The sequence below is a fragment of the Herpailurus yagouaroundi genome, unplaced genomic scaffold (genome assembly GCF_014898765.1).
Source record: "Herpailurus yagouaroundi ecotype Mexico unplaced genomic scaffold, PumYag 140, whole genome shotgun sequence".
Taxonomy (NCBI): Eukaryota; Metazoa; Chordata; class Mammalia; order Carnivora; family Felidae; genus Herpailurus; species Herpailurus yagouaroundi.
Window position 1 is genome coordinate 89,389,505 of NW_024412395.1, and position 25,162 is coordinate 89,414,666.

Genomic DNA, 25,162 nt, shown 5'->3' on the forward strand with positions numbered 1-25,162 from the left:
GGTATGGGTTTTTACTCACTTTATACACTGTTCCAAAAGCTCCCGAGCCAAGTACTTTCACTCTTTTGAGCTCAGTTTCTTTTAAAATACGCAGTTGAGCTTGATTGGGTGCTGTGCCGCTGGGAGTTAAGGGTTCTACCAACTACAAAACAAAAAAGAATACAGGTTATACAGCTTTCCATTCACCAGTCAGTGCTTCCCCCTCTTCCTCTGCCTGCTTCTCTTTCTCATACATACAAAAACACACAAGCACACTTTCATTGACAATATTTTTGTAGTATGGACCACTCACAATTCCTTCAGAGTCTATCTTTTCTCTTCCCATGCTTTTTGCCTAGCTGAACACAAGTATAAAACTGTGACTACCTTGAGGCATACTAAGATAGGGGATTTTTCTCCCTATTTTTAGAAATTTAGGCTGATTAGGGCCTCTAAAGCTTACTTTTTGAAGTGCTTCCAGTTTTGGTATCCCCAGCTAAGACTCAGAGATCTTAGTTATGTCCATGTACTCTATCAAAGTTTTCTTTCTTGTTTTAGGAGATTTGATACGTAAAAAAATAAAATGTTGTCTTCTTAGCATTGAAAATCTAACTGGGAAGCCAGGACAAACAAATGGTTGGAAGAAAATAAAGTAAGTTAGCACACTACCAGTGCCCCAGGGCAGTGCTTCTAACACTTTGGTGTACATTTGAATTACCTGACATTCTTGGTAAAATACAGATTCTGGTTCAAGAAGTCTAAAGTTGGGGCTGAAATTTGCATTTTGCAGAACTCCAGGTGATATCTATGTACGATGATGGTCCTTCAACACATTTTAAGCAGCAAGGCCCTAAAGTACCTTAAAGATAAAAAATTCTAAAATTCTATGAACTCATTCTAGATCCTACGTGAATGCTTTGGAATGCAAAGGAATAAAATAACCAGGAGCGAGTAAGCTTTGCTACTTTTGGCTTCCTGGACGAGGTACACTTTAAAGTTGGACTTGAGATAATAAAAATGGATTGACATGGAGGAGGGTTTGCCAATGTAAAGAGCAGTTTGGACACAGCATCAGGGAGGAGGAAGAAGACAGAAAGCAGAATGCAACGAGGGGTGGGACAGGTCTGAAGGAGGAGATCAGGATGGGAAACCCCAGACTGTAAAGTGGGCTGGGTGTGGCCAAAAGATATAAATACAAATAATTTTAGATGCTCAGTTTAGATGCCATTCAGCCAGAGAGGATGAGTAAGGAGGGGAAAGATATGTGAGTATGTGCCAATTTCCTGCTTATGTGAGGGGGAGGAAAAAAAAAAAAAGTAAACGTGAGATTGACTGTGGGTACCAATAGTCTACATCCTGTGTTAAAATTTTAGGTTTTTATCTATGCTTGAGCAAAAATGCAAGTGAGAGAAATAGAAGTTTCTTTTTTAAAAGTTAAATTAAGGAACTAAACTTTAAACTCAGACAAATAACTGGTTCTTTCTCAGCCTAAGGAAATAATTAAAAGCGACGCCTACTCAAATTGCCTTGAAAACCATCACAGTATTTCACAATGTCTGTTTACAATGCTAAGTGCACTGTGACCCTCTGGCTTGGTTATTATTATGCTTCTGTGAACATAATGGTCTATTTCAATAGCTGAACAGAATCTTGAGTATAGGTAAGTGCAGTGAAAATCAACAAGAATTTGGAGAAGATGATAAAATTATCAATAAATTTAGGCTATGGACTAAAAGTTTGACCACAAATATGCTTCTATTTCATTTTCAAATTTACATTTCAAAAAATGCATACAATTGTGTTCAAGTCACCTAAAATAAATCTCAGAATGAATTACAAAACTTTTTGAAAAACTAGAAGAAGAATCTCCCTCAGAAAACGTCCTTTATTCGAATCCAACTCTGCTGTGCAGAATTTGTTCAGTAGATTTTGATACACACACTATATGTATATAATCAGGAACTTTAATAAATTATCTTTTTAAATCATATAAAAACTTATATAAAAATCATATGCAAGATTGGGGACTACATTTTAGCACTATGGGCTATATGTATTTAAAACAGATGCTTTGGCACATAATATTGCCATAATTTCATGTTTTGAGAACTTCACTATTCTACCTGAAATGTTTAGTCTTCTGCAATTTTATTAGATGTCACTTAAAATTTTTACAAACATATTTTTCCAGGCATTTGCGAATGATGTCTTTAAAAGAGGCATTGTTTCATTTGCATGCCAAGATGGCAAAAAGAGGGTCAAGTTTAAATTTGTAGGTTTGTATCTTAGTACTGCCACTCACAAGCTTAGAAAGCAATTTATCCCTCCTTGTCCCTCATTTCATACTCGTAACATAGATATGGCAATAATTACCTTCGAAGAGTGTCAAAAGATGCAATGGGGTATAACATAGCTGGAAAACTTTGGAATATTGCCTGCCATATTGTAAGCTCTGAATCTGTCACTCTTCACGGGATAGGATCATGTCCCATTAACACTTTTTAATCACAGTATCTATCAAAGTATCAAGCTTACAGTGCAACTCAGTAAGTGTATGTTAAATAAAAACAAACATATTTTCTACTTTTATTCACGTAACAGAAGACAAGACAATCTGGAGCAAAACGATTTTGGAAAAGCATATTTACTCTAAGTACATTCCAACAATATATCATGCTTTAACAAGTTTTTCACATCTGAGACAGATTTCAAGCTTCGGTAGTTAAGGATTTTAGTTGATCCTCTTAAGAACTCCTCTTCTATTTAGATGGCAGAAAATCATAGTTATTTACTTCTCCTGAGAGAAAGATGGGACTTCTACAATTATCTAATTTAGTACTAAGCAATAATTTTTTATAAAAATTAGAATCTGCTTATAAAACTAATCAGCATTTGCTTATTTAGTAATTAAATGCCATTTAAAGGACATTCTTAGCACCATATAAAAAAAAGAAAACACACAAAATAATAATTATTTATTTATTTATTTTTAAAGCAATTCTTTTTATTTATTTATTTATTATTTTTTTTTAACATTTATTTATTTTTTGGGACAGAGAGAGACAGAGCATGAACGGGGGAGGGGCAGAGAGAGAGGGAGACACAGAATCGGAAACAGGCTCCAGGCTCTGAGCCATTAGCCCAGAGCCCGACGCGGGGCTCGAGCTCACGGACCGCGAGATCGTGACCTGGCTGAAGTCGGACGTTCAACCGACTGTGCCACCCAGGCGCCCCAAAATAATTATTTTTGTAGCAATGAGACTTTTCTGCCTGTGGTTATGGGACAGAACTCGTTTTCTATTTATTCAGTCACTTAAATAGCCACTGCTGTTCCAAGTCTTCAGTTCCTCTCCAACTCTAATTTACTTCACTCTTTAGAATTCTCTTTACAACTGCCCCAAGCTGGCCATGAGGGAGAATTCTACCTGCCTACAGCATCCTAGCTAAACTGAAAATAAGCACAGCACAGGTGTTGTGTCCAAACTTTTATTCATGTGCAGGGTTGAAAATGATGAAGTTGATCTATTTGTAAATATCCAGATCAAGTAAGAGTTATTACTATTTTTTCTCATGTACATAATTGACTACCTATCTTATGCTTAGCCATCTCTATTGATGAGACAATCCATTTGAATTTTAGACACCTCCAATTCTTAGAAATTCTTTCCTCGGTGTAACTGTAGGTACTTGAACATTTCACACGATTCTTCTATCTACTTTCAACTTCTAAAGAAAGAGAGCTAAATTTTATTTGCTATCAGTTTGCAAAATTTATAAATGAATGTTCTCATTCCTGTCAGTATTAACAGGAAAAGTCAGACTGTCACACTGACAATGAGCAAGAAAACAAACCAGGGAAGGCTCAGTCTCAGAACAGAATTGCTGTGAGCTGTTCAGACAGCCAGAGATGTGTATATCAGAAGAAAGAGGTAAGATGCGAGTTGAGAAGGATATGGAAATGCATAGTTTTCTGTAATTGTTTTTCCCCTGTAACCTGTACAGTGAAAACTATCATGTTGTACACTAGAGAACTCAGTGTGGCAATATAAAAGAAATTATAATAATTTGTGGGTAATTTACATATTCACAACAACTAACACACATAATATTAAATGATTCCCATAAATTGTGTAGTAAGGTCTGTGTGATTACAATACTAAGCTTCATCCTGTAAGCTCAGCTTTTTACTGCTAGCATAGTGGGATCAGTGGCTACCAATTTAATGACGGTAATTAAAGCATAAATTGCTGGCCTATCTGTTTTTATTTTCAAACAGAAAAATTCTAACATTTTTCTAGTTCTGCTGTTGAGACTTCATCCACCCAGATGTTTTCTGTTCTGCTACTGTAATATCCTAGAGCTTGCCTTTGGGATTCGTCTCCCAAAAGAAACAGATATGTCTTTTCAATAAGACCTGTCGTTCGAGAAGATAATAGTCTCGCCCTTGGTATTTGTCCTCTTTAAGCCATGAAACTGCCGTGACTACTTTTACTATATACTCTGATTTTTCATCAACTTTGTATAACATACTATGAACTATAAGCCCTTGGCAGGAAATTGAACAGCATTTCCCTTGGATTCAAAAGCTGAGTATCATCTAAACCTTCTAAACCTAATGAAAAGCCCCAAACACATGCAGAGAAGAAATAAACACCTCACCTCTGTTTCCAGAAATCTTCTCAGGGCTCTTTTCTTTTTGATACTCTTCCTTCTAACATAAACTGCAAATGTTAGACCCACGATGACCAGGATGAAGAGCCCACCGATGACTCCAGCTGCAATTAGAGGAGTTCTGCCAACCGAAGGAAAACAGGAAAAAAACAAGTAAGAGGAGAGACAAGACAGAGGAAGAAAAAGAGTGGATGTAGGATACATTATCCACATACCACAGATCTAGTCAGTTAGAAGAAAAACAAACAAAAAATTGCATTAAAGCTGTCACAAAATTTTTCTCATGACAAAGACTATTTCTGCTTTTTGTTTTGCTTTGTTTTTTTAAATAAACCATGCACAAACAACTAATCTTTGGAGACGAGCAGCCACAGCATGCCATTTGACCAAAAAAAAAAAAAAAAAAAAAGAAAATATATATATGTATGTGTGTGTGTATACATATACATATATATATTACACTTAGTAACAGAATGAAGAACATATGCCAAAATATTGATATTTAAGCATTTTAAATTGTTTTAATTGTACTTGTATCTATAAATAAATGGAAATATATTTTAATAATGTTGTGGTATATAATATTATTTCCAAAATTTTTTCTAAAGTAGACTTTCTCAACAGTGGCACTATTGACATTTTAGGCTGGATACTTATTTGTTATGGGGGACTGTCTCATGCATGTTAGGGTGTTTATCAGCATCCTTGTCCCCCATCCACTAGATGCCAGTAGCACCCCCATCCTTCAGTCGACAATTTCACTAGATATTGTCAAATGTCTGCCCAAATCACCGCCTTTTGAGAACTACTGCTCTAACGCAAAAATAGTGGTCTGGAAATATATGAACCCCACACCTCTGGAGCATGATGGTACTGATAAGAGAGATGTATTAACAAAAGTGCTGTTTCAAACTCTTGGAACTTTGATAAGATATAGAGCAGGAAAAAATGAAGAATTGAGTCAGATTGTTTTTCAGAGTTGTGGTAGGACAGAAGTAAATATTATTATCAAAAGTGTGCCTAAGCATCATATACCTGCAAAAGAAGTCTATACATTAAGTATTACATTAAAAGATATAACTAGTAAGATGAGATTAGAAGGGGTTAGAAGCGATCTCCTAGAGATTTTTCTTCTTAAAGTGTCTCTTTAATACATTGTTAGCTAAGATATAATTTTGAAACTGATCACTCATTGTTTTCTAACTTAAATTTTTTCCTTGCTTGAAAAGTAATATTTATGATCTTAACTGCTTGTTCTAGAGTAGTATCTATGAGCTTTCTGTGGTCATAGCCCTGAGATATATTAATTTCATTCATCACAGTAAATAGCCCAGAGTAAAACACATAGGTGTTACCTAATACATATTTGACCGAGAAGACATGATAGATAAGAAAAGTAAAAAAGAACTCCCTGAATGTCCATGCTTTCAATAGTAAAGTTTTTTATGCCTTATGTTCCCATTTTTACAGGAATTTACTCTATACAGCTACATTCTTTTAGAAAAAAAAAAATTACTTGCTCTTGCAAAATAAACTTCTGTTCAAAGACACATCAAAAATAATGATAGCAGATGATCCTAAATAAAATTTTAAAATTTTAAGGAGCTCTTGAAAAAAATCTGTGTAACTTCTATAAATGAAGCCATGTCTTCTAAAGATTATGACTGTTATATTGCCGTATAAAACTACAGAAAAACCTTAAGAAGTATTTCATCCTAAAGGTTGTTTCCTGACAGCCGAAAGTACTATAGCATACTGGAATGTTGCTATAATTCAACTAGATTTTCCTAAATGGAATTTTATAAAGATATAAAAATCTATGCTGAGAAAATTAAACTGTAGTATGGACACAAACTCATCATTGTGATGTGTTTTGGCATGTGTAAGATCATATTTTTGAGCCTGGCAGTTAAATATGTATCTCAAGAAAACATTTTAAGATTTCAGTCCAAGGCATAATTTCTGGCTCAAGTGTTTCACATATCCCTGAAAAAGCCATTACTACACAAAGAGTTGTATTTTTGTTCCTTCAGCCCAATATTTTTATTGCAAAGGATTTATGTATGACTGAGAATAGTGCCCAACATTTTGTTAGTTGTAGATTTGAACAAAACTCTAAACTTCTTCTGTTTATCTATTCTGCAAAAAATAAGTGGCATGAATTTATGAAAATGGATGTCAATATCACTGTAACAAAAAAATGTTCTATTTTGTTTTTGTTTTCCATTTTAAGAAGAATCACTTCTTTTTTACGTTTATTTATTTATTTTGAGAGAGAGAGAATGTGTGCAAACAGGAAAGGGGAAGAGAGACAGTGAGACAGAGAACCCCAAGTAAGCTCCACGCTGTCAGCACAGAACCTGCAGAGCTCAATCTCACCAGCTGAAACCAAAAGTCTGACGCTTAATCTACTAAACCACTCATGTGCCCCAAGAAGAACCCCTTAATAGAATAAAATGAGACCTCTGCCTCCATGGTTTTCATCTAATTTGGGTGGATATCAATTGTTGAGTCATTACTACTTAGCTTGGTCATGGCAATAAACATAAAACACCCAAAAACACAATAGACAATAATTTCTACGTTTTTCTCATTAGCATTTACATTCAATATTTCCCCAAAGAAGTTCCTTGGTTGATTTGCCTTTCTTTATCTTTTTTCTTTCTTACAACTCTGCAGGAATGGTAGATGTACAAGCTTGAAGAACTAGTTTCTATACCTTAAAATCTTACCTAATTGTTTTGTTGGATATTTTAGGTGGCCAAATCCTTCATATTTTAGTAGAAGTTGCTCTTGAAAAATAAATCATAAACCACAAGTATGCAACTGGTCAAACTGAGAAGGGGGAATATTCTTTAAGACAACGTGCATGTTTATTTAATAAGTGAATAGGAAAAAAAAGGTACTGTTTTGATTAAAAAGACTTACTGGTCGTAACAACAAGATGTGAAATGCAATCCTGCAGTGAACCTTAGTTTTGACCACCATTTGTATGGACAGGTTTCAGATAACTTGAGAAGTTTTATTATGGGTTGATTAGGTAGCAGATGAGATAAAAATGTACTGCCATGTAAAGATATAGGCCATAGATTTAAAAGAGTGGGTTACAAACAGTAGAATCTCAATTAGAGAAAAGTGTGTGTGTGTGTGTGTGTGTAAAAATTTCTAGAAGAATATACAATAAGACACTAAACAGTTCTTGTATTTGGATAGTATGATTATAGTGCTTTTATTTTTGCATTTTTACTAATGGGCATTTTTAAATTCGATACAATGTATTTTTCTTTGGATATACAAGTTTGTTAAATGTAACTAAAACACAGAAAAATAAATCATTGTCTAAAAGTTTTTTATAACAATGACCGTATTTTTTCCTTTACTGTTTACTTTGTATTTTTTTCAATTAAGACTTAATTTTGCTATCCCCTGTCCACCTTTACAATGGAAGTACTTCTGCACATATTTCTAATCATTATTGTTTAATGTGTCTGAGACATTTCCCACTATGTTTTGTACAATTAACATTATGTTTTGCCAGACCAAGCTAATCTGAAAAGTTAATATTATTTACACATTTCCTACTCCATGAAATTTTGATGAACCCAGATATTTGTAGGTATAGGATACATGCTCATTTTTTCCCTAAGAGTTAATCCTTCAACTCTTTATGAGAACCCTTTGGATAAAGAGGAAATAGCCATTTAAGTGGCTTTTCTTAAATTGCTATATATCCCTCCTAGGTATAATGCTGGCTATTGCCAACTAAGCTATATTTCTGAAAGACAGCATTTCCTTTCACATGTGAGTCAGAGCAACCTCTTAAAAGGCTGAGATATTACACTATTAACAAGATCATAAGGGTCAAACACCAAGGGACCTAAAATTTTCTGTCATCTGTTATCTATAACATGAGTATTGTTTGTTGTCATTTGCCTGTACATTAAAAATGTATGGGGCCCTTAAAGTAGAAGACATAGGACACTTCAAGTGCCAACTCCAAGCTTAGATTAAGAGAATGTAATCAGGGGTGCCTGGATGGTTCAGTCGGTTAAGCATCTGACTTCAGCTCAGGTCATGATCTCACAGTCCGTGGGTGCAAGTCCCACATTGGGCTCTTTGCTGCCAGCTCAGAACCTGGAGCCTGCTTTGGATTCTGCTGTGTCTTCCTCTCTCTCTGACCCTCTCCTGCTCATTTTCTTCTCTGTTTCTCAAAAATAAATGCTAAATTAATTAAAAAATAAATAAAAGGATGTAATAAAATGATAATTTACCTTATTCTGTGATTCGGAAATACTACAATGAAACAGATATTCCCCCACTACTAATAGAAACTAATATAATAAAGATTTTTAGTCACAAATGAACTTGGCTTATTTATTTAAAAGCATATAATTTGGCTTTCATAATTTCATTTTGAATTTCAGAGATAACATAGTGTATTATATTCTATTGCCTTGAATGCAATTACCTGTCTTAAATAGTTATCTATAAAAGAGTAGTGCCTCCCCAAACTATACTACTCACATAGTAAGATACATTCTTATAATTTATTGCTATATTTGAACCATGCTAATCCTCACTGGAGTATACAAAATGTGAGAGAATATATGAAATTTGATTTTATAAACATCCAAACATTTTTCCTTCATTGATCTGTTTCTTTCCAGATCTAGTCAGAAAAAAAAAATGTATTAACGTCAATATAATTTATGATTAAAACTCAATGGCTCTCCAACTATTATACCATTTTCATTTAATGTCAAGGGCAGGCCATCCTCCTAAAAATATACAGCAATATTTTTCTTTAAAATTGTATACTTAGTTAAACTGGTATTTTGCCTAATGTAGTCATTGCAAAGAATGCTACATCTGTAAGATTCTTTCACAGGTATTTCACCAAATAAAAGGATTTCAATTTTATGATATAGGTTTCTTTTTTCTTTTTCTTGAATCCAGAATAATTTTCAATAAAGATAAGGGAAACAACCCAAAGTTCTATCAAACACTGATGGTACAATTTGCAACCAACATTATGACTTTAAATCAGCGAGTACACTTTTAGAAACTTCTAAATTAAATTAAATAATTTGGAGATGGGTCTCAGGATTCATTGGATCAGACTTAGAGTGAATTCACTATTAATGGGTACTAAAGGCTAAATAGAATTTTTTTTTTTACATTTTTTTTAACGTTTATTTATTTTTGAGACAGAGAGAGACAGAGCATGAACAGGGGAGTGGCAGAGAGAGAGGGAGACACAGAATCGGAAACAGGCTCCAGGCTCTGAGCTGTCAGCACAGAGTTCTATGCGGGGCTCGAACTCACGGACCGTGAGATCATGACCTGAGCCGAAGTCGGACGCTTAACCGAGCAAGCCACCCAGGCGCCCCGAAATAGAATTTTTTTTTAATTTACATAGGAAATAAAAATAAACAAAAAACAACGGGCTAGTCAGATAATTTTAACAAGGCATTTTTGTATAATAAATTTTAAATAACATGGTAAAATAGTGTCTCTAACATTATTATTTTTTGTTTACCTTTCAAATCTGCATGATTCTTCCTTAGAGTGGCATATTGTGCTGGAAAGAGGCTTCACAGTAAGACCAATCTGAGTTTTAATTATGTGTCTGCCTCTAACTAGTTGTGAGTGTAGTTCTTCTATCAAATAACTCAGCTTAAGTACCCATAAATATATTCTTCACCTATGGTAATAAAAAATAGACACAGCAGGGAACTCTATAGTCTTTCTTACATTTCTGAGATCTGATGATTTTGCCTCTAGATCCTGCCAAATAAATGAAATTTAAAAATTAAATAAAATTTAAATAACATACCCTTAAGCATTAGTGAATCATATGCCTCACTCTGGTCGGGACAATCCATATTTTGTATCAGTGTAAACATCAATAGTATCCCACTGATTCTCAAAAGCAACCTTGTGTGAGTGATAAACCCAATATCTATCTTAACTGTAGCCCAATTTAGAGAAATTAGGGTACCTCAAGTTGACAAGTCTTTACATATAACAGCTAACAAGTCTTTATATATAACACACATATAAATGTGTCTGAGTGTATGCATTGTGTGTGTGTATACTTACACACATTCATACTAGAGAGTATTAATATTAACAGATTTACTTCTTAGGAAGGTAAATTAATTTTTGCCTGCAGTAATCATATATGTAACTTAAACGGATGCTGCATAAATTAGGGTCAGATGTTATGATTCTCTATAACCTTATATTTTCTTTAAAACATATAATTAGGTAGCTTTAGCTATTTTCTTTAAAAATACAATTACATAATATTGGCTATGATCAACTGTTCCCTGTCTTCCTTCTGCATATCTTCTGGTGGTCATCAGACAAAAGTGTGAGTCCACCATGTATCCTCAGCAATGTGCTCCATGTTTCCTAATTTGCTCTTGCTATAAGAAAAATATAGTTGTTCAAAAATATGTTGATGCCTTAATTAAAAAAAAAGTTGACTCTTTATTGACAGAAAATTCTTAGAATCAGTTGCCAACTAAGATAAGGAATACAACTTTGAAAATAACATTTTCAATATTTTATTAATTAGGTAAACAGTTTAAACATAGTAAAAGTTCTGCTCAAATAAGGGGGACACGGAATTTGACTGCCATCAGGTATTCATGAGTTTTATAGTGCAAAGAATGTCACTAAAAATTCACTTCAGTTTCAATGGAAAATAATCTAATAGAAATGGAAATATTAAAGACATTTTATCCTGATAAAGAAAACATTCCTGTTTATGGAGGTAAATCAGAGACTTATTTGGTCCTTAAATTCAAAAAATAAATAAATAAATTGACTATAAACATTTTTATTCTAATAATAGTTGTATATTTTTAATTAAAAATGTATTTTTACATACATTGTATATTTTCATAATAACTATCCAACATAGATCTTATAAGCTTCATATAAGATATGAAGAAACAGACTCTGAGAAAAGTTAAGACACCTAGATGAGGTCAAACATAATAGTAATGCTAACATTCTACATATTGGACTCTGAAGTCCATTAATTTTTCTGCTATATTATGTTGTCTCATTTTCCAACGTTGATTCATTAGAATTGTTTTTTAAGGCAGATATACAAATCAGATTTTTTCTTCAATATCTCTTTGAAAGTAGAGAATAGAAAAGGCATATAAATTCACTTAGGGGTTCCAATAGATTCTTTGATTTTATATTTAGTTATATCTTACTATTGTAATTTTTACTGGACTATCATTTTATCTGCATTGCTATGTTCATTGTGGTTTCTGTTTATTAAATACTTTATGTCCTTATTGAAATTTATAAGTGATATTATTCTTTACTTAGATTCATTTTATTTTCTCATTGAGAAAACAGTTAAGAGGATTTCTTGGCTTAAAAAAAAAAAAACAAAAACAAAAAAAAACAAAACCTGGATTTCCTTTAAGAAAAGCAAAGACCAGCAGTATCTACCATTCTAGTAGTGTCTGTGCCTACTACAGTGATACTCTCTGTGCAGTCTTCCCCAAAGAGGTTCAGACTTGAAACAAGAGACCTTGAAACACTAGGAAACATTGAAATTCCCCAGAAGACATTTTAAGTGTTACTGCCTAGGGCAAGGAGAGTCACATTAATGTTCTTTGCTTTGTTTTGTTTTGTTTCTTCTCCTGCAAACTGTGCTTACGGTGACCCAGAATTCCACCTGCTCTATAAATATGACACATCTCTTCTTTCTGAACAAATAAAAGTGATCTGGGTCAGTCTCTGAGGCAGACATCAGTTGACAGTTACAGTTTTTACTTGATGAGACCTAGGGTATTACAGTATGTCTCTATCCTTTGATTAGGATTCTAGATTCCTCTTTTATATGTTAAATATTACCAGAAAAGTAAGTACTAAAGCAAATGAATCACAACATACTCTCCCTCTTCCTAAGCAAATTGACTTGTCTTCATGTGATAAGATCTTTTTTCCCAATATTAAAAAAAAATATATGAATGTTACAGATTATTCACTAAAATGGTGTTACAAAGTATTTCAGCAGAGATATCACCATTAAAGCAATATGTAAATATCACCTGGATTCTTTTATCTCTAGGATTAGTCTCTGAGAAAAATTTGTAATAGTTTCATGATAATTTATTCCTTCTCTGTATTGGCAATGTTTATATCTATCTATGGGTTATTGTTTGTTTGTTATAACTTTTGAGAAAGTATGCATACTTGGTTTGATTTTGGGGACAGACATTCTCATGCTTAAGGACATCATTCTGAGGATATATATAATAATCTTTCAGCTTTATTGAGGTAAAATAGAAAAATACCTATGGATTTCTACAAATAAAGTGTTGAAAGGGAATTCTACTAGAAATAATTTTATTTTAATAGGTCCTTTTTAGAGCTTAGGTGAATTTTTGGCACTTACATTTTTTTTTCATCGTTTTTACCTATTATACAATATCACCAATGTCTGTATTAGTACAGCACTTTTATGATTATCTATAGATAGAATATAGAAATATGTTTACTGCCACAAGCAAAATATTGTAAACATTTCATTACCAAATATGTTATCCACTAAGTACTCTAACCTATTACTTATTCATTACATAGACATGGTAATCAGCAGAAATATGCCAAAGGATTAAAAAAATTGAGGATTTTTTACAACTTCAGTTATGTTTCCTATCAAAATTGTTTAACATGCTAAGGAATTTATTAGTTTTATAATAGAGTAGATAATGGCATATAAAAACAACTATAAAGGAAAGGAGGGGGAGGGTAGGCACCATTCTATGTTCCCATATGTTAAGATTTTTCTTCACCTCGAAACCCCCATTCATTCTAGACTCTGTAACTGCAGATAACCTGTGTTGCTAACAGAGATTACATTCTATTAGTAAACTGCATCTATCTTTATCTATCAAAGCACCACACTGTACATTTGTGTCAGGTTTATTGGGCACAATTACATAATACAGACTGAAACAGTTCCATTCTGGGGTGCCTGGGTGGCTTAGTTGGTAAAGCGTCTGACTAGGGCTCAGGTCATGATCTCATAGTTCCAGTCCCGCGTGGGGCTCTGTGCTGACAGCTCAGAGCCTGGAGCCTGCTTCTGATTCTGTCTCCCTGGCTCTCTGCCCCTCCTCCGTTTGCGCTGTCTGTCTCTCAAAAATAAATAAATGTTAAAAATAGATAAATAAGGTAGTCCCATTTTCAGAGGAGTCACAGACCAATTTTTTCTTTAAAGTTTATTTTGAGAGAGACAGAGCACAAATGGGGGAGAGAGAGAGAGAGAAAGAGAGAGAGAGAGAGAGAGAGAGAGGCAGAGGGGGCAGAGAGAGGGGCAGAGGATCCAAAATGGACTTGTGCTGACAGCAGAGAGCCTAATGCAGGGCTCAATTCCCAAAGCCATGAATCATGACCTGAGCCAAAGTCAGACGCTTAAACAACTGAGGCACCCAGGTGCCCCACAAACCATTTTTTTAAGCAATGATTTGTCTTGTTCTCTTTATATATAATTTTGTACATGAAGCATCTTAAAAATATTTTGCATGTATTTTTTAGACATCCCAATTCTTACCTTAGACTAAAAACCTTTTTTTTTTTTTTTTTTTTTTTTTTTTTTTTTTTACATAAAACACTGGACGGGGTAAGGAAATGTCTTTCTTAAGACCTATTACTCCTTTTAATTTAGACGAAATGTTTTCTACCTTTTTTGCCCTGCTGGCAGCCTTATTTCCCTCTCTAGGGATCTCCAAATATTCCAGAGGAGTTGGCAGCCTTGAAAAATTCTTGACATTTGGATGGAGTGAGATTGGGGGGGGGGCGGGGCACCAAGAATTTAAGAAACAGGTACAGTCCTGAGGAAGATGTCAGAATTTGGGACATCCATGTAGGGTCATTGAACATTTCCTGCATAATTAAAGAACAAAGATACTTTTACTAGGTGTTTTATGTGTGTTATGTCAAATAGTTCTTCCAACATAATGGATTGTGTGTGATGAATCTGAGGTAGGTTACATAACTTGCCTAAGGTCAAAAACATTCTAAATGGATAATCAGGATTTGAATCTTGGCATGTTTTGCTCCAAAGCTTTGTCTGTTTCCATTAACAAATGATTATATGAGTTTATTACATCAATGGAACAGAATAGGTTTTCAGAAATAAACCCATGCATATATGGTCCATTAATTTATAACAAAGGAGCTAAGAATATAAAAAGGGGAAAGGGCAGTCTCATCAATAAATAATGTGGGGAAAACAGGACAACCACATGCAAAAGAATGAAACTGGACCACTTTCTTACATCATATACAAAAAATAATTCTAAATAGAATAGAAACTTGAATGTAAGAGACCTGAAACCACAAAACTCCTAGAAAACTAAACAAAACAAAAACAGGTGTCAACTCCTTGACTTGGGTCTTGACAGTGATATTTTGGATTTGACCCCAAAAACAAATGCAACAAAAGCAAAAATCAGCAATGGGTCTAAGTCAAACTTAAAAGCTTCTACACAGCAAAGGAAACCACAGGGGAAAAAATGAAAAGGCAACTTACTGAATAAGAGAAAATATTTACAAATCATAGCCAATAATGAGTTACAATCTAAAATATATGAAGAAAATGCAGCTACGTGGATGGAACTAGAGAGTATTAAGCTAAGCGAAATTAGTCAGAGAAAGACAAATATGATATGACTTCACTCATATGAGGACTTTAAGATACAAAACAGATTAACATAAGAGAAGGGAAGAAAAAATAATATAAAAACAGGGAGGGGGACAAAAACATAAGAGATTCTTAAATATGGAGAACAAACAGGGTTACTGGAGGGGTTGTGAGGGGGGATGGGCTAAATGGGTAAGGGGCATTTAGAATCTACTACTGAAATCATTGTTGCACTATACACTAACAAAATTGGATGTAAACTAAAAAAAAAATAAATTAAATTAAAAATTAAAAAATTAAAATTTAAAAATTAAAATTTAAATTTAAAAATTTAAAAATTTAATTTAAAATAAAAATTTTAAATATAAAAACTACAAAAAAATTACTTTAGTGCCTGATTATCTTGCTCCTTGCTACTCAGAATTTTTCTATTAAGTGCAAGATGGCATTCTCAATTTCCTATGATTATTTTGTTGCCTAATATTAACCTTTATCATTTTAATCAAAAGAATGAGAACTGCTTTTCTCATTAATGAAATGAATCACTATCATTTGGTAATCTGTTGAAACTTGCATAAAAGATTTGGAAGCAAATGGATAGTAAACCATTATTTTGGTTAAAAAAATAAATAAAATAAAATAAAATAAAATAAAATAAAATAAAATAATAAAATAAAATAAAAAAATAAAATAAAGTAAAATAAATGAAGAATTAATACAACTCAGTGCAAAAAAAAAAAAAACAATTAAAAAACAGGCAGAGAGGGGCGTCTGAGTGGCTCAGTTGGTTAAGTATACAACTCTTGATTTTCGCTCAGGTCATGATCTCATGTTGAGATTGAGCCCCATATCAGGCTCTGTGCTGGGCATGGAGTCTGCTTAAGATTCTCTCTCTCCTTTTCCTTCTGTGCCTCCCCCACTTGTGTGTTCAGTCTCTCTCTCTCTCTCAAAAAGAAAACAAAAAGAAAAAAAAGAAAAACAACAACAACAAAAACACTTCCTTACTTCTAAAAAGTAAATAAAGTGCTCCTGTTAAAAAAAAAGGGGGGGGCAGAGAATTTAAATAGACTTTTTTCTAAGAAAAGATACAGAGGAGGCCTATAGGAACATGAAAAGATGTTCAACATCATTAATCTTCAGGGAAATGCCAATTAAAACCACAATGAGATATCATGTGACACCAGTTAGAATGACAATTATCAAAAAGACAAGAAATAATAAAGCAATTTCACTTCTGGATATTTATCCCCCAAAAATGAAAAAAAAAATCAAAAATATATATGCACCCCCAGGTTTATTGCAGCATTACTTACAGTATCCAAGATACAGAAACATTGTAAGTATCCATCAACAGATGAATGTATATAGAAATATTTGTATATATATATATATAATGGAATATTATTCAGCTATAAAAAGGATTAAATCTTGCCATTTACAACAACTGGATGGACCTTGAAAGAATTACACAGAGTGAACTAAGACAGAGAAAGACAAATACCACATAATCCATTTACATGTTGATTCTAAAACTAAAACAAACAAACAAACAACACAAAACAAGCTTACAGATATAGAAAACAAATTGATAATTACCAGGGGTAGAAGGTTGGGAGAAGCAAAATGGGTAAAGGGTTAGGAGTCAAAGGTATAAACTTACAGTTATAAAATATATAGATATGGGGATGTAATGCACAGCATGATGACTACAGTTAATAATACTGTGTTGCATATTTGAAAGTTGTTAAAAGAGTAAATCTTAAAAGATTTCATCATAAGAGACAATTTGGTAACTATATATGGTGACTGATATTAACTAGACCTATAGCAGTGATCATTTTGCAGTAATATAAATATCAAATCATTATGTTGTACACTGGAAACTAAATAATGCTTTATATCAATTCTATCTCAAAAATGTTAAATGTTTAGAAAGAATAGTTTACAGTTTTCTCCTTTTAAATAAGGAGTAATAGATTTATAAAAGGTAGTATTTTAAAATTTCACATACTTGAAAAATAAACGTAAGATCACCCACACAAAATAGGTTACAGAGATTGTTCTGGCAACAGGTTGAAAGGTAGATAAGAGTGAAAAAGAAGATGTTTTCAAGACTAGTTAGGTGACCATTTTAATAGTTCGCATCAGTGGCAATGAGGGGCAGAGTAGGGAAGTATAGAGGACAAGACAGAAAAGTATCACAGCAGTAGATATTATAAAAAGTACAAACTCAACAATGATAAGACACAAAGGAGGAGTCCCACCCTTAAGTGAGTAGGCTGATGATGCCATTTACAGACATGAGAAAATCAGGAGAAAGACAACATTTGGAAGGGAGTAGTATTGAGTTCTTCTGGATCTATGGATTTGAGGTGCTGAAGGGTATACATTTCTGTATCTGGGACACTAGGTGGCTCATTCGGTTGAACATCCAACTCTTGATTTCGGCTCAGGACACATCTCACAGTTGGTGAGATTGAGCCATGCATCGGGTTCTGTGCTGTCAGTTTGGAGCCTGCTTGGGATTCTCTCTCCCCCTCTCTTTCTGCCCCTCCCTTACTTGTGCTCTCTCTCCTCAAATAAATAAATAAACTTAAAAAAATTTTCTGTATCCACTTATTTCTCCTCTAATTTCAAGAGAGATATCTGTGTTGATTTTATTAATATCTTTACGTTTTTAATTAAAGACAGTCACAGATACCATAATGTCTTTTTCTTTGGATTTTTCCAATAATTTATTTTTTCTCTAGGAATACTAAACATGCAAAGGATAACATGCATGATTCAAGAGAATTTTTTTTTTCCTTTTTTTTTCTGAGAGACTGTTATTTAACATTGATTTCTCTCATTAAGGTAGGTTCTGCTGTTTCAACCTAGTTTTGTTCATATATTTTTACTAACCTTTTGAGACCAATCATTTGTAGGAAAAATACAGTTTTAAAATATTTAATGCATTTAAGGGGCGCCTGGGTGGCTCAGTCGGTTGAGTGTCCGACTTCAACTCAGATCATGATCTCGCGGTCTTTGGGTCAGAGCCTCGCGTCGGGCTCTGTGCTGACAGCTCAAAGCCTGGAGGCTTTGAATTCTGTGCCTCCCTCTCTCTAACCCTTCCCGACTCACGCTTTGCCTCTCTCTCTGAAAAATAAATAAATATTAAAAAATTGTTTAGGGGTGCCCGGGTGGCTCAGTCGTTAGGCATCCAACTTGGGCTCAGAGCATGATCTCATGGTTTGTGGGTTCAAGCCCCACATGGGTCTCTTTGATGACAGCTCAGAGAGTGGAGCCTGCTTCAGATTCTGTGTTTCCCTCTCTCTCTGCCCTCCCCCTGCTCATGCTCTGTCTCTCTCTCCCTGTCAAAAATAAGCAAACATTAAAAAAAAATAAAATAAAAACATTGTTTACAAACTAATGCATTGAAATATCCTGTTCATACTGTTGAATATGAACACCTTTGCCTTGGGTAAAACAGGCTGGATGGAGTCAGATGCCTTTGTAAGCCTATATGGACACCTTTGTTAATTTTGAGCCTTACTGGCATTCCTTTTTAGAGAATTTAAAGTTTGGCATTAAAAATTAAAACTTAAAGAAAGTTATTTAATTGAAAAGTATAGTTAAATCTAACTTTTCTGAAAGAGGCCAGTTCATAATTTTTAAGATTTGGTAATGTCCATAACAACCTTATGTTTCAGATATAAAGTACTAAGTGCTAATAAAAGGCTTCAATCTTATTGCCATGTCTGTGACACAATTCATTCAATTTTGCTGTTATATTTACAAGAGTATTTCTCCTTAGCACTCTGTGTCTCATTTGTACATTCCCAGACTAAATGTGATTTCATTATTTATAATTATTCCTCTTGGATTATTTTTATTTCTAGGTAAATTATAAGCCCCATAAGGTTAGTAACCATTATTTCTACTTTTTTTTTTATTGCTCTACACCTTTTAATAACATTCCCTAAAAAATTCTCAACAGTCATCATTAAATTAATCAAACTGCAAATGAGATATTTAGGAGATAGTATATTTAAGACAAATGCAATTGCTCCACTTGATGAGATTTTTTAGTATTTGATGAGACTTTTTAGTATTTGGGACAATTGTGAAAATAGCAAAATGTTTTTTTGCATTTATCTCCTAAATAATTATCTGTAATCGTACATTTCACTTACAATCTCTTGATTCTTGAACTAATTGCCATTACATTTTTATTCTCTACCTCTCCATGTAATCAGCTCTTGTCAAAGTTACCAATGGTTTCCTTATTGTTAAATCAGAGTCATTTCTTAGACCTAATCTTAAGGAATCACTTAATAACGTTTCATATGAGTGATCATGTCCCCTTTCTTAAAACACTTGAATTCCATCACACCACTTTTCTCTAGTTTCTCTTGATCTGTCTGGCCAGTCCTTTCCAGTCCCTTTTGCTTCTTCGTCCTTACCTCTCTGACCTCTAAATGCAGAAGGGTCCCAGGACTTAAATATTGGGTTTCTTCTCTTCTCCACTTACACATTTACTTCATAGTGCTATCACCTATCTATTTATGTAATGATACGCAATTTTATATCTTCAGTCTAGACCCCTCCTTTGAATTCATGTACAGTTGACCTTTGGACAATGCAGGGGTTGGAATGCTCACTTCCTCTGCACTGTCAAACATCCATGTATAACTTGACTCCCCAAAAACTTGACTACTAATATCTTCCTGTTGACCAGAAGCCATGCCAACATAAACAGTCAATTAACACATATTTTTGTGTTATGTATTATATACCATATTCTTATACAGTAAGCTGAAGAAAATTGTTTAAAAAAAAACATAAGGAAGAGAGAATACATTTATAGTACTCTACTATACAAAAATATCCACATACAAGTAGACTTGCACAGTGCAAACTCACGTTGTTCAAGGATCAATTGTGCATTCAATTGCCTACTTGCCAATACCACTTAGATATTTAATTTCTCAGCTTTAGCCACTCCAAAATAAACTTCATTCCAACACTCCTTTCCCCCAAAAAAGCATTTCCTACTTCTCCCCGATTCTCTATTTTGGCAAATGGTAATTTTATCTTTCTATTTTCCTCCACATTCCACATATTAAAGCTGGCAAAAAATTTACAAACACATAATTAGATTCTTGCTCATTTACTACTCTTTTCTTCTTTCCTTAAATATAATCTATCGTTTTGAGGACAAATATTCATTTATTTTTAATCTATAACATTTACTGCTAACATATCCCATAGCATATACTGATTTCTAGTATAATTTACTTTATTTAGGAGTTCTAGAATTAAGTTGTCCTTTTGAGGGTTTTATTAGCATGAGCAATGTATAACTTTCAAATAACTTTAGGAAGGGAAATAGCTATGTGCACATATTCAGAGCTTAAAGGTAAAATAATGACATTTCTATTTTTAACAGTACAAATATAAGTTTTTTAAGTGCTGAAATTATGTCACAGACATCTTTATATTTCTTTGGGGACTAGTTTATTGTGTCTTAAAAAGAAGCACTGAATAAATGATTATTACAAAAATACATAATTAAATTAATAGCTTACTTATATATTTACATACTTTTTATGTTAAATCAACTCTTTAAAATAACATACATTTTCAACAGTTTCAGAGCTTCCTATATATTTTTAAGCTTAAAAAAACACAATTCTAAAAGATTTCTAATGAAAAGAAAATGGGAAGAGTTATTTATTTAATGCTCCTCTGGTTGAAGCAGATACATGTTTAATATTTGCTTATTCCTGATTTCAAAGTTGTTTGCAAAATGGCATTTTCTCCAAAAAAATGGTAAAAATGAATCTTCAGATCAGTTGTTATTCTTATTTGCTTGTTGCACCCCTCACCACTCTGCATCAAAGCCCCTGGATAGGGCGCCTGGGTGGCGCAGTCGGTTAAGCGTCCGACTTCAGCCAGGTCACCATCTCGCGCTCTGTGAGTTGGAGCCCCGCGTCAGGCTCTGGGCTGATGGCTCGGAGCCTGGAGCCTGTTTCCGATTCTGTGTCTCCCTCTCTCTCTGCCCCTCCCCCGTTCATGCTCTGTCTCTCTCTGTCCCAAAAATAAATAAAAAACGTTGAAAAAAAAAAAAAGCCCCTGGTTGACTAATCCAACTGTCATTCCTAACCCCCTGCTCCCCAGCACCTTCTAATCTAGTGATTTTTAAAAAAAAAAAATTTTAACGTTTATTTATTTTCGAGACAGAGAGAGACAGAGCATGAACAGGGGAGGAGCAGAGAGAGAGGGAGACACAGAATCTGAAACAGGCTCCAGGCTCTGAGCTGTCAGCACAGAGCCCAACGTGGAGCTGGAATTCACGGACAGTGAGATCATGACCTGAGCCGAAGTCGGACGCTTAACCGACCAAGCCACCCAGGCGCCCCTAATCTAGTGATTTTTAAAAAGCTACATAACTTCCGTATTCTCACTGCATCTTGGTGTGAATATATAACTAATTTCTCTTCAATGGGAGGAAAGCAGAAGTCGGCTAACAGAACTCTGAGATAGAACAGGTACAATTGATGGAACCTGTCCCTCCACTTCTGTCTGTGAATATAGTGTTTATCTTGCTATCTTGCTACCAAAACAGAAAGATAAGAACATGACATTGACTATAGCCCTCATGTTACTGATCCATGTAGTCAATGACGACACCCCCCTCACTTCTAGGCTTCTGTTTTATTTATTCTTACTTATTTTAGTTTTGCTATTATTATTATTTTTAACACTTCTGTATTTTAAAGAATATCAGAATAATTTAAAGAATAGTGTTGAAACCACTATTGTCAGGCTTTATTTTACTTATAGTCAAGTAAGGTCCTAAACAAACAAAGAACTATGCCCAGATATTCCAAGTTTTACTTCTTTTCTTGCATTGAACTATTAAAAACATTATCCCAAGATAACCAAATTAAACAAAAATTAACATTTATTTATTATTGAGAGACAGAGAGAGAAAGAGTGTGAGCAGGGGAGGGGCAGAGAGAGAGGGAGACACAGAATCTGAAGCAGGTTCTAGGCTCTGAGCTGTCAGCACAGAGCCCGAAGCGGAGCTCGAACTCAAAAACCATGAGATCGTGACCTGAACTGAAGTCGGACGCTTAACCGACTGAGCCACCCAGGTGCCCCTCAAGATATCAAATTTTTAAAAACAAAAGATGAAACAAATGTCCTTTCCTTTCCAAATAACAGTTAATAACCTTTGTTTCTAGTATGTCTGCTTAATTAACCTAGCTTCCTACTTATTCATTATGCTGTACCTACATCAGTCTTGACTGACACTTTTAGGGGGATGCGAAATGTCCTATACTTTTACAAGTAAACACTAAGTAGAAGCTTGTAAAGCTTCCTCAAGAAAGTAGTTTCTGAACTGTGTTGTAATAAAGAGCACAGCACGTTCACTGTCCTATTTTTAAGTAATGATAAAGTTCAAAAGTAGTAAAATGTTTTTCCAACTTACATATAAATCTCAAGTAAATATATGGGAAGATTAATAAAGAGAACATGAAGAAAATACATTTTTTTCATTAGCATTTAACTTGGGAAAACTCTAATATCTAATTTTTCTAATTTCTGGGTCCATAGTACATTGGAAGTAATCCAAGGGGGAGAAATGAGAGGGTGGGACTGTTCCTATCTCTTTAAAAATACTACACAGGGGACTTGGAGAAAAGACAAATCTTTTGCAAAAATGTTTGGTCATTGCACCCCACTTTAATGTTTTTAGCATAGAATGAACCACTCTTCTATTCTAAGGGAAGTTTTGTTGTGACTGAGTTCACAGAAATGCATTTTAAAGCATCTAATAACAATGTTTAGCAATATAACTCCTTTGTAAACTTATATAAATGCCCAATCCTTAATTAGAACACATTTCTAATTATGGGGAAACCCATTTTTTTTCCTAAAGCCATTGTGGAGATGTTATAAACTTGCAGATGTTCTGAATACAGATTTAGAGCCCATATATATGTGTGTGTGTATATATATATATGTGTGTATATATATATATATATATATATATATATATACATATATATATTTCAAACAACAATGAAATAATATAATAGAAAAAAATCTTACACTTACACTTTGCCTGCAATTTCTTTAACATGTAAAAGAAATCACTACGACTGTGGCAAACAAACACATCTACATGAACCAGATTCTCTTCCTAGCCAGAATACTAATTTTTTAAATGTGTTTAAACACATTTTAAACATATTGCTGTTATTGAAATTATGTATACTATTAACAGTAGGTCATATTTGATGCTATGTATTTCTTTGGACAGCCAGGAGAGGATATATCAAAATCTCTTTATTTTGCATATGGTCATTATGGAAATAATCTAAAAGTAGTATGGATTAGACATATCAATTTTAAATTTCCTGACCGATGCATTTCTATTAACTTTCTTCTTGGTCTTTTCCTTTTTCAGACTAAATATCTTTATGTTTCCATCTGAGATACTACCCAAGCAAATGGCTTAACTTTACTTATAATCATACCATCCACGTTCATGCAAATTTTCAGTTTTTCTTAGGGCAAGTAGAAAGAACAAGAGATAGCAGTAAATAGTCCCTAACTTCATTCTCTGACAGTGAGTTGATTATTGGAAAACACTATCATCTCCTCTTGAGTACATTTTGAATATAGTAGTACTGAATATAGTAGTACTTTAGCGACTGACGAACTAGTCAAAACAAACAAAACGATCTAAAGAACACAACTGTAATTTTAAGATGGTATACAACAGGCACGAACTTGTAAAATTCATGCCAATTATTCATTATATCAAGTAATGATAGTAAATAAGGAGAGCAAGAGCACAAGAGAGGGAGAAAGGGAGAGAAAAAAAAAAAAGAGAAGCCCTTTGAAGCAATATAGTCTTAGTATTTTTTAAAAAGTTTAAGCATTACTATGACTTACTAAGTCATAGTTTTTGTTAATGTTTTATTTATTTATTATTTCAAACCTATTAAATTGCTAAAATATTAAAGATCTATTCATGTATATCTGAACATCTGGGATTACCTACAATTAGGAAATCAACAAACTTTTAAAAAAGGTTAAACTTCCTTATCTATTAAGTAAGTCCTCTCTAGAACATGATTGATGGCACCATAAAGAAAACAAATGTGCACCTGGGTGGTGCTCAAGTCATTATCTCATGGGTTAATGAGTTCGAGCCCCACATCAGGCTCTCTGCTGTCAGCATAGAGCCCTCTTCAGATCCTGTCTCCCTCACTCTCTGCCCCTCCCATGCTTGTATGCGCACTCTCTCTCAAAAGTAAATAAACATTAAAAAGAAAGAAAGATGGGGTGCCTGCATCACTCAGTGTCTGACTGAGCATCTGACTTTGGCTCAGGTCATGATCTCATGGTTGGTGAGTTCGAGCCCCGTGCCTAGCTCTGAGCTGACTGCTTGGAGCCTGGAGTCTGTTTAGGATTCTGTGTCTCCCTCTCTTTGCCTTCCTCCGCTCGTGCTCTGTCTCTCTCCCTCTCAAAAATAAATGAACATTAAAAAAAAAATTAAAAAAAGAAAGAAAACAATAAACTTATTAGAAGAAATTTCTAAATCATTAATTTCTTGGCAACTTTTGGTCAAAGACTTTCAGCCACGCTCTAATGGAACTCAACTGATTTTAGATAAACATAAAAATGATTTGCTATAGGGGCCTCTGTGTGACTCAGTTGGTTAAGCTTCCGACTCTTGGTTTCCTGAGTTTTAGCTCCACATCAGGCTCTGGGCTGACAGTGCAGAGCCTGGTTAAGATTCTCTCTCTCTCCCTCTCTCTGCCCCTCCCCCCC

General features: G+C 34.0%; 1 protein-coding gene across 6 annotated transcripts in view; it reads right to left on the bottom strand.

The window, feature by feature from the left end:
• Positions 1-25,162, bottom strand: part of ERBB4 (erb-b2 receptor tyrosine kinase 4) — a 1,166,318-nt gene that overhangs the window by 219,891 nt on the left and 921,265 nt on the right. For all 6 annotated transcript variants that reach the window (XM_040476138.1, XM_040476135.1, XM_040476139.1 and 3 more), the window contains 2 exons: positions 4,639-4,771; positions 20-142 (listed from right to left, as the gene is read on the bottom strand). In XM_040476138.1, the coding sequence (XP_040332072.1) occupies positions 20-142; positions 4,639-4,771 (256 nt within the window). The remainder of the gene's footprint in view (positions 1-19; positions 143-4,638; positions 4,772-25,162) is intronic.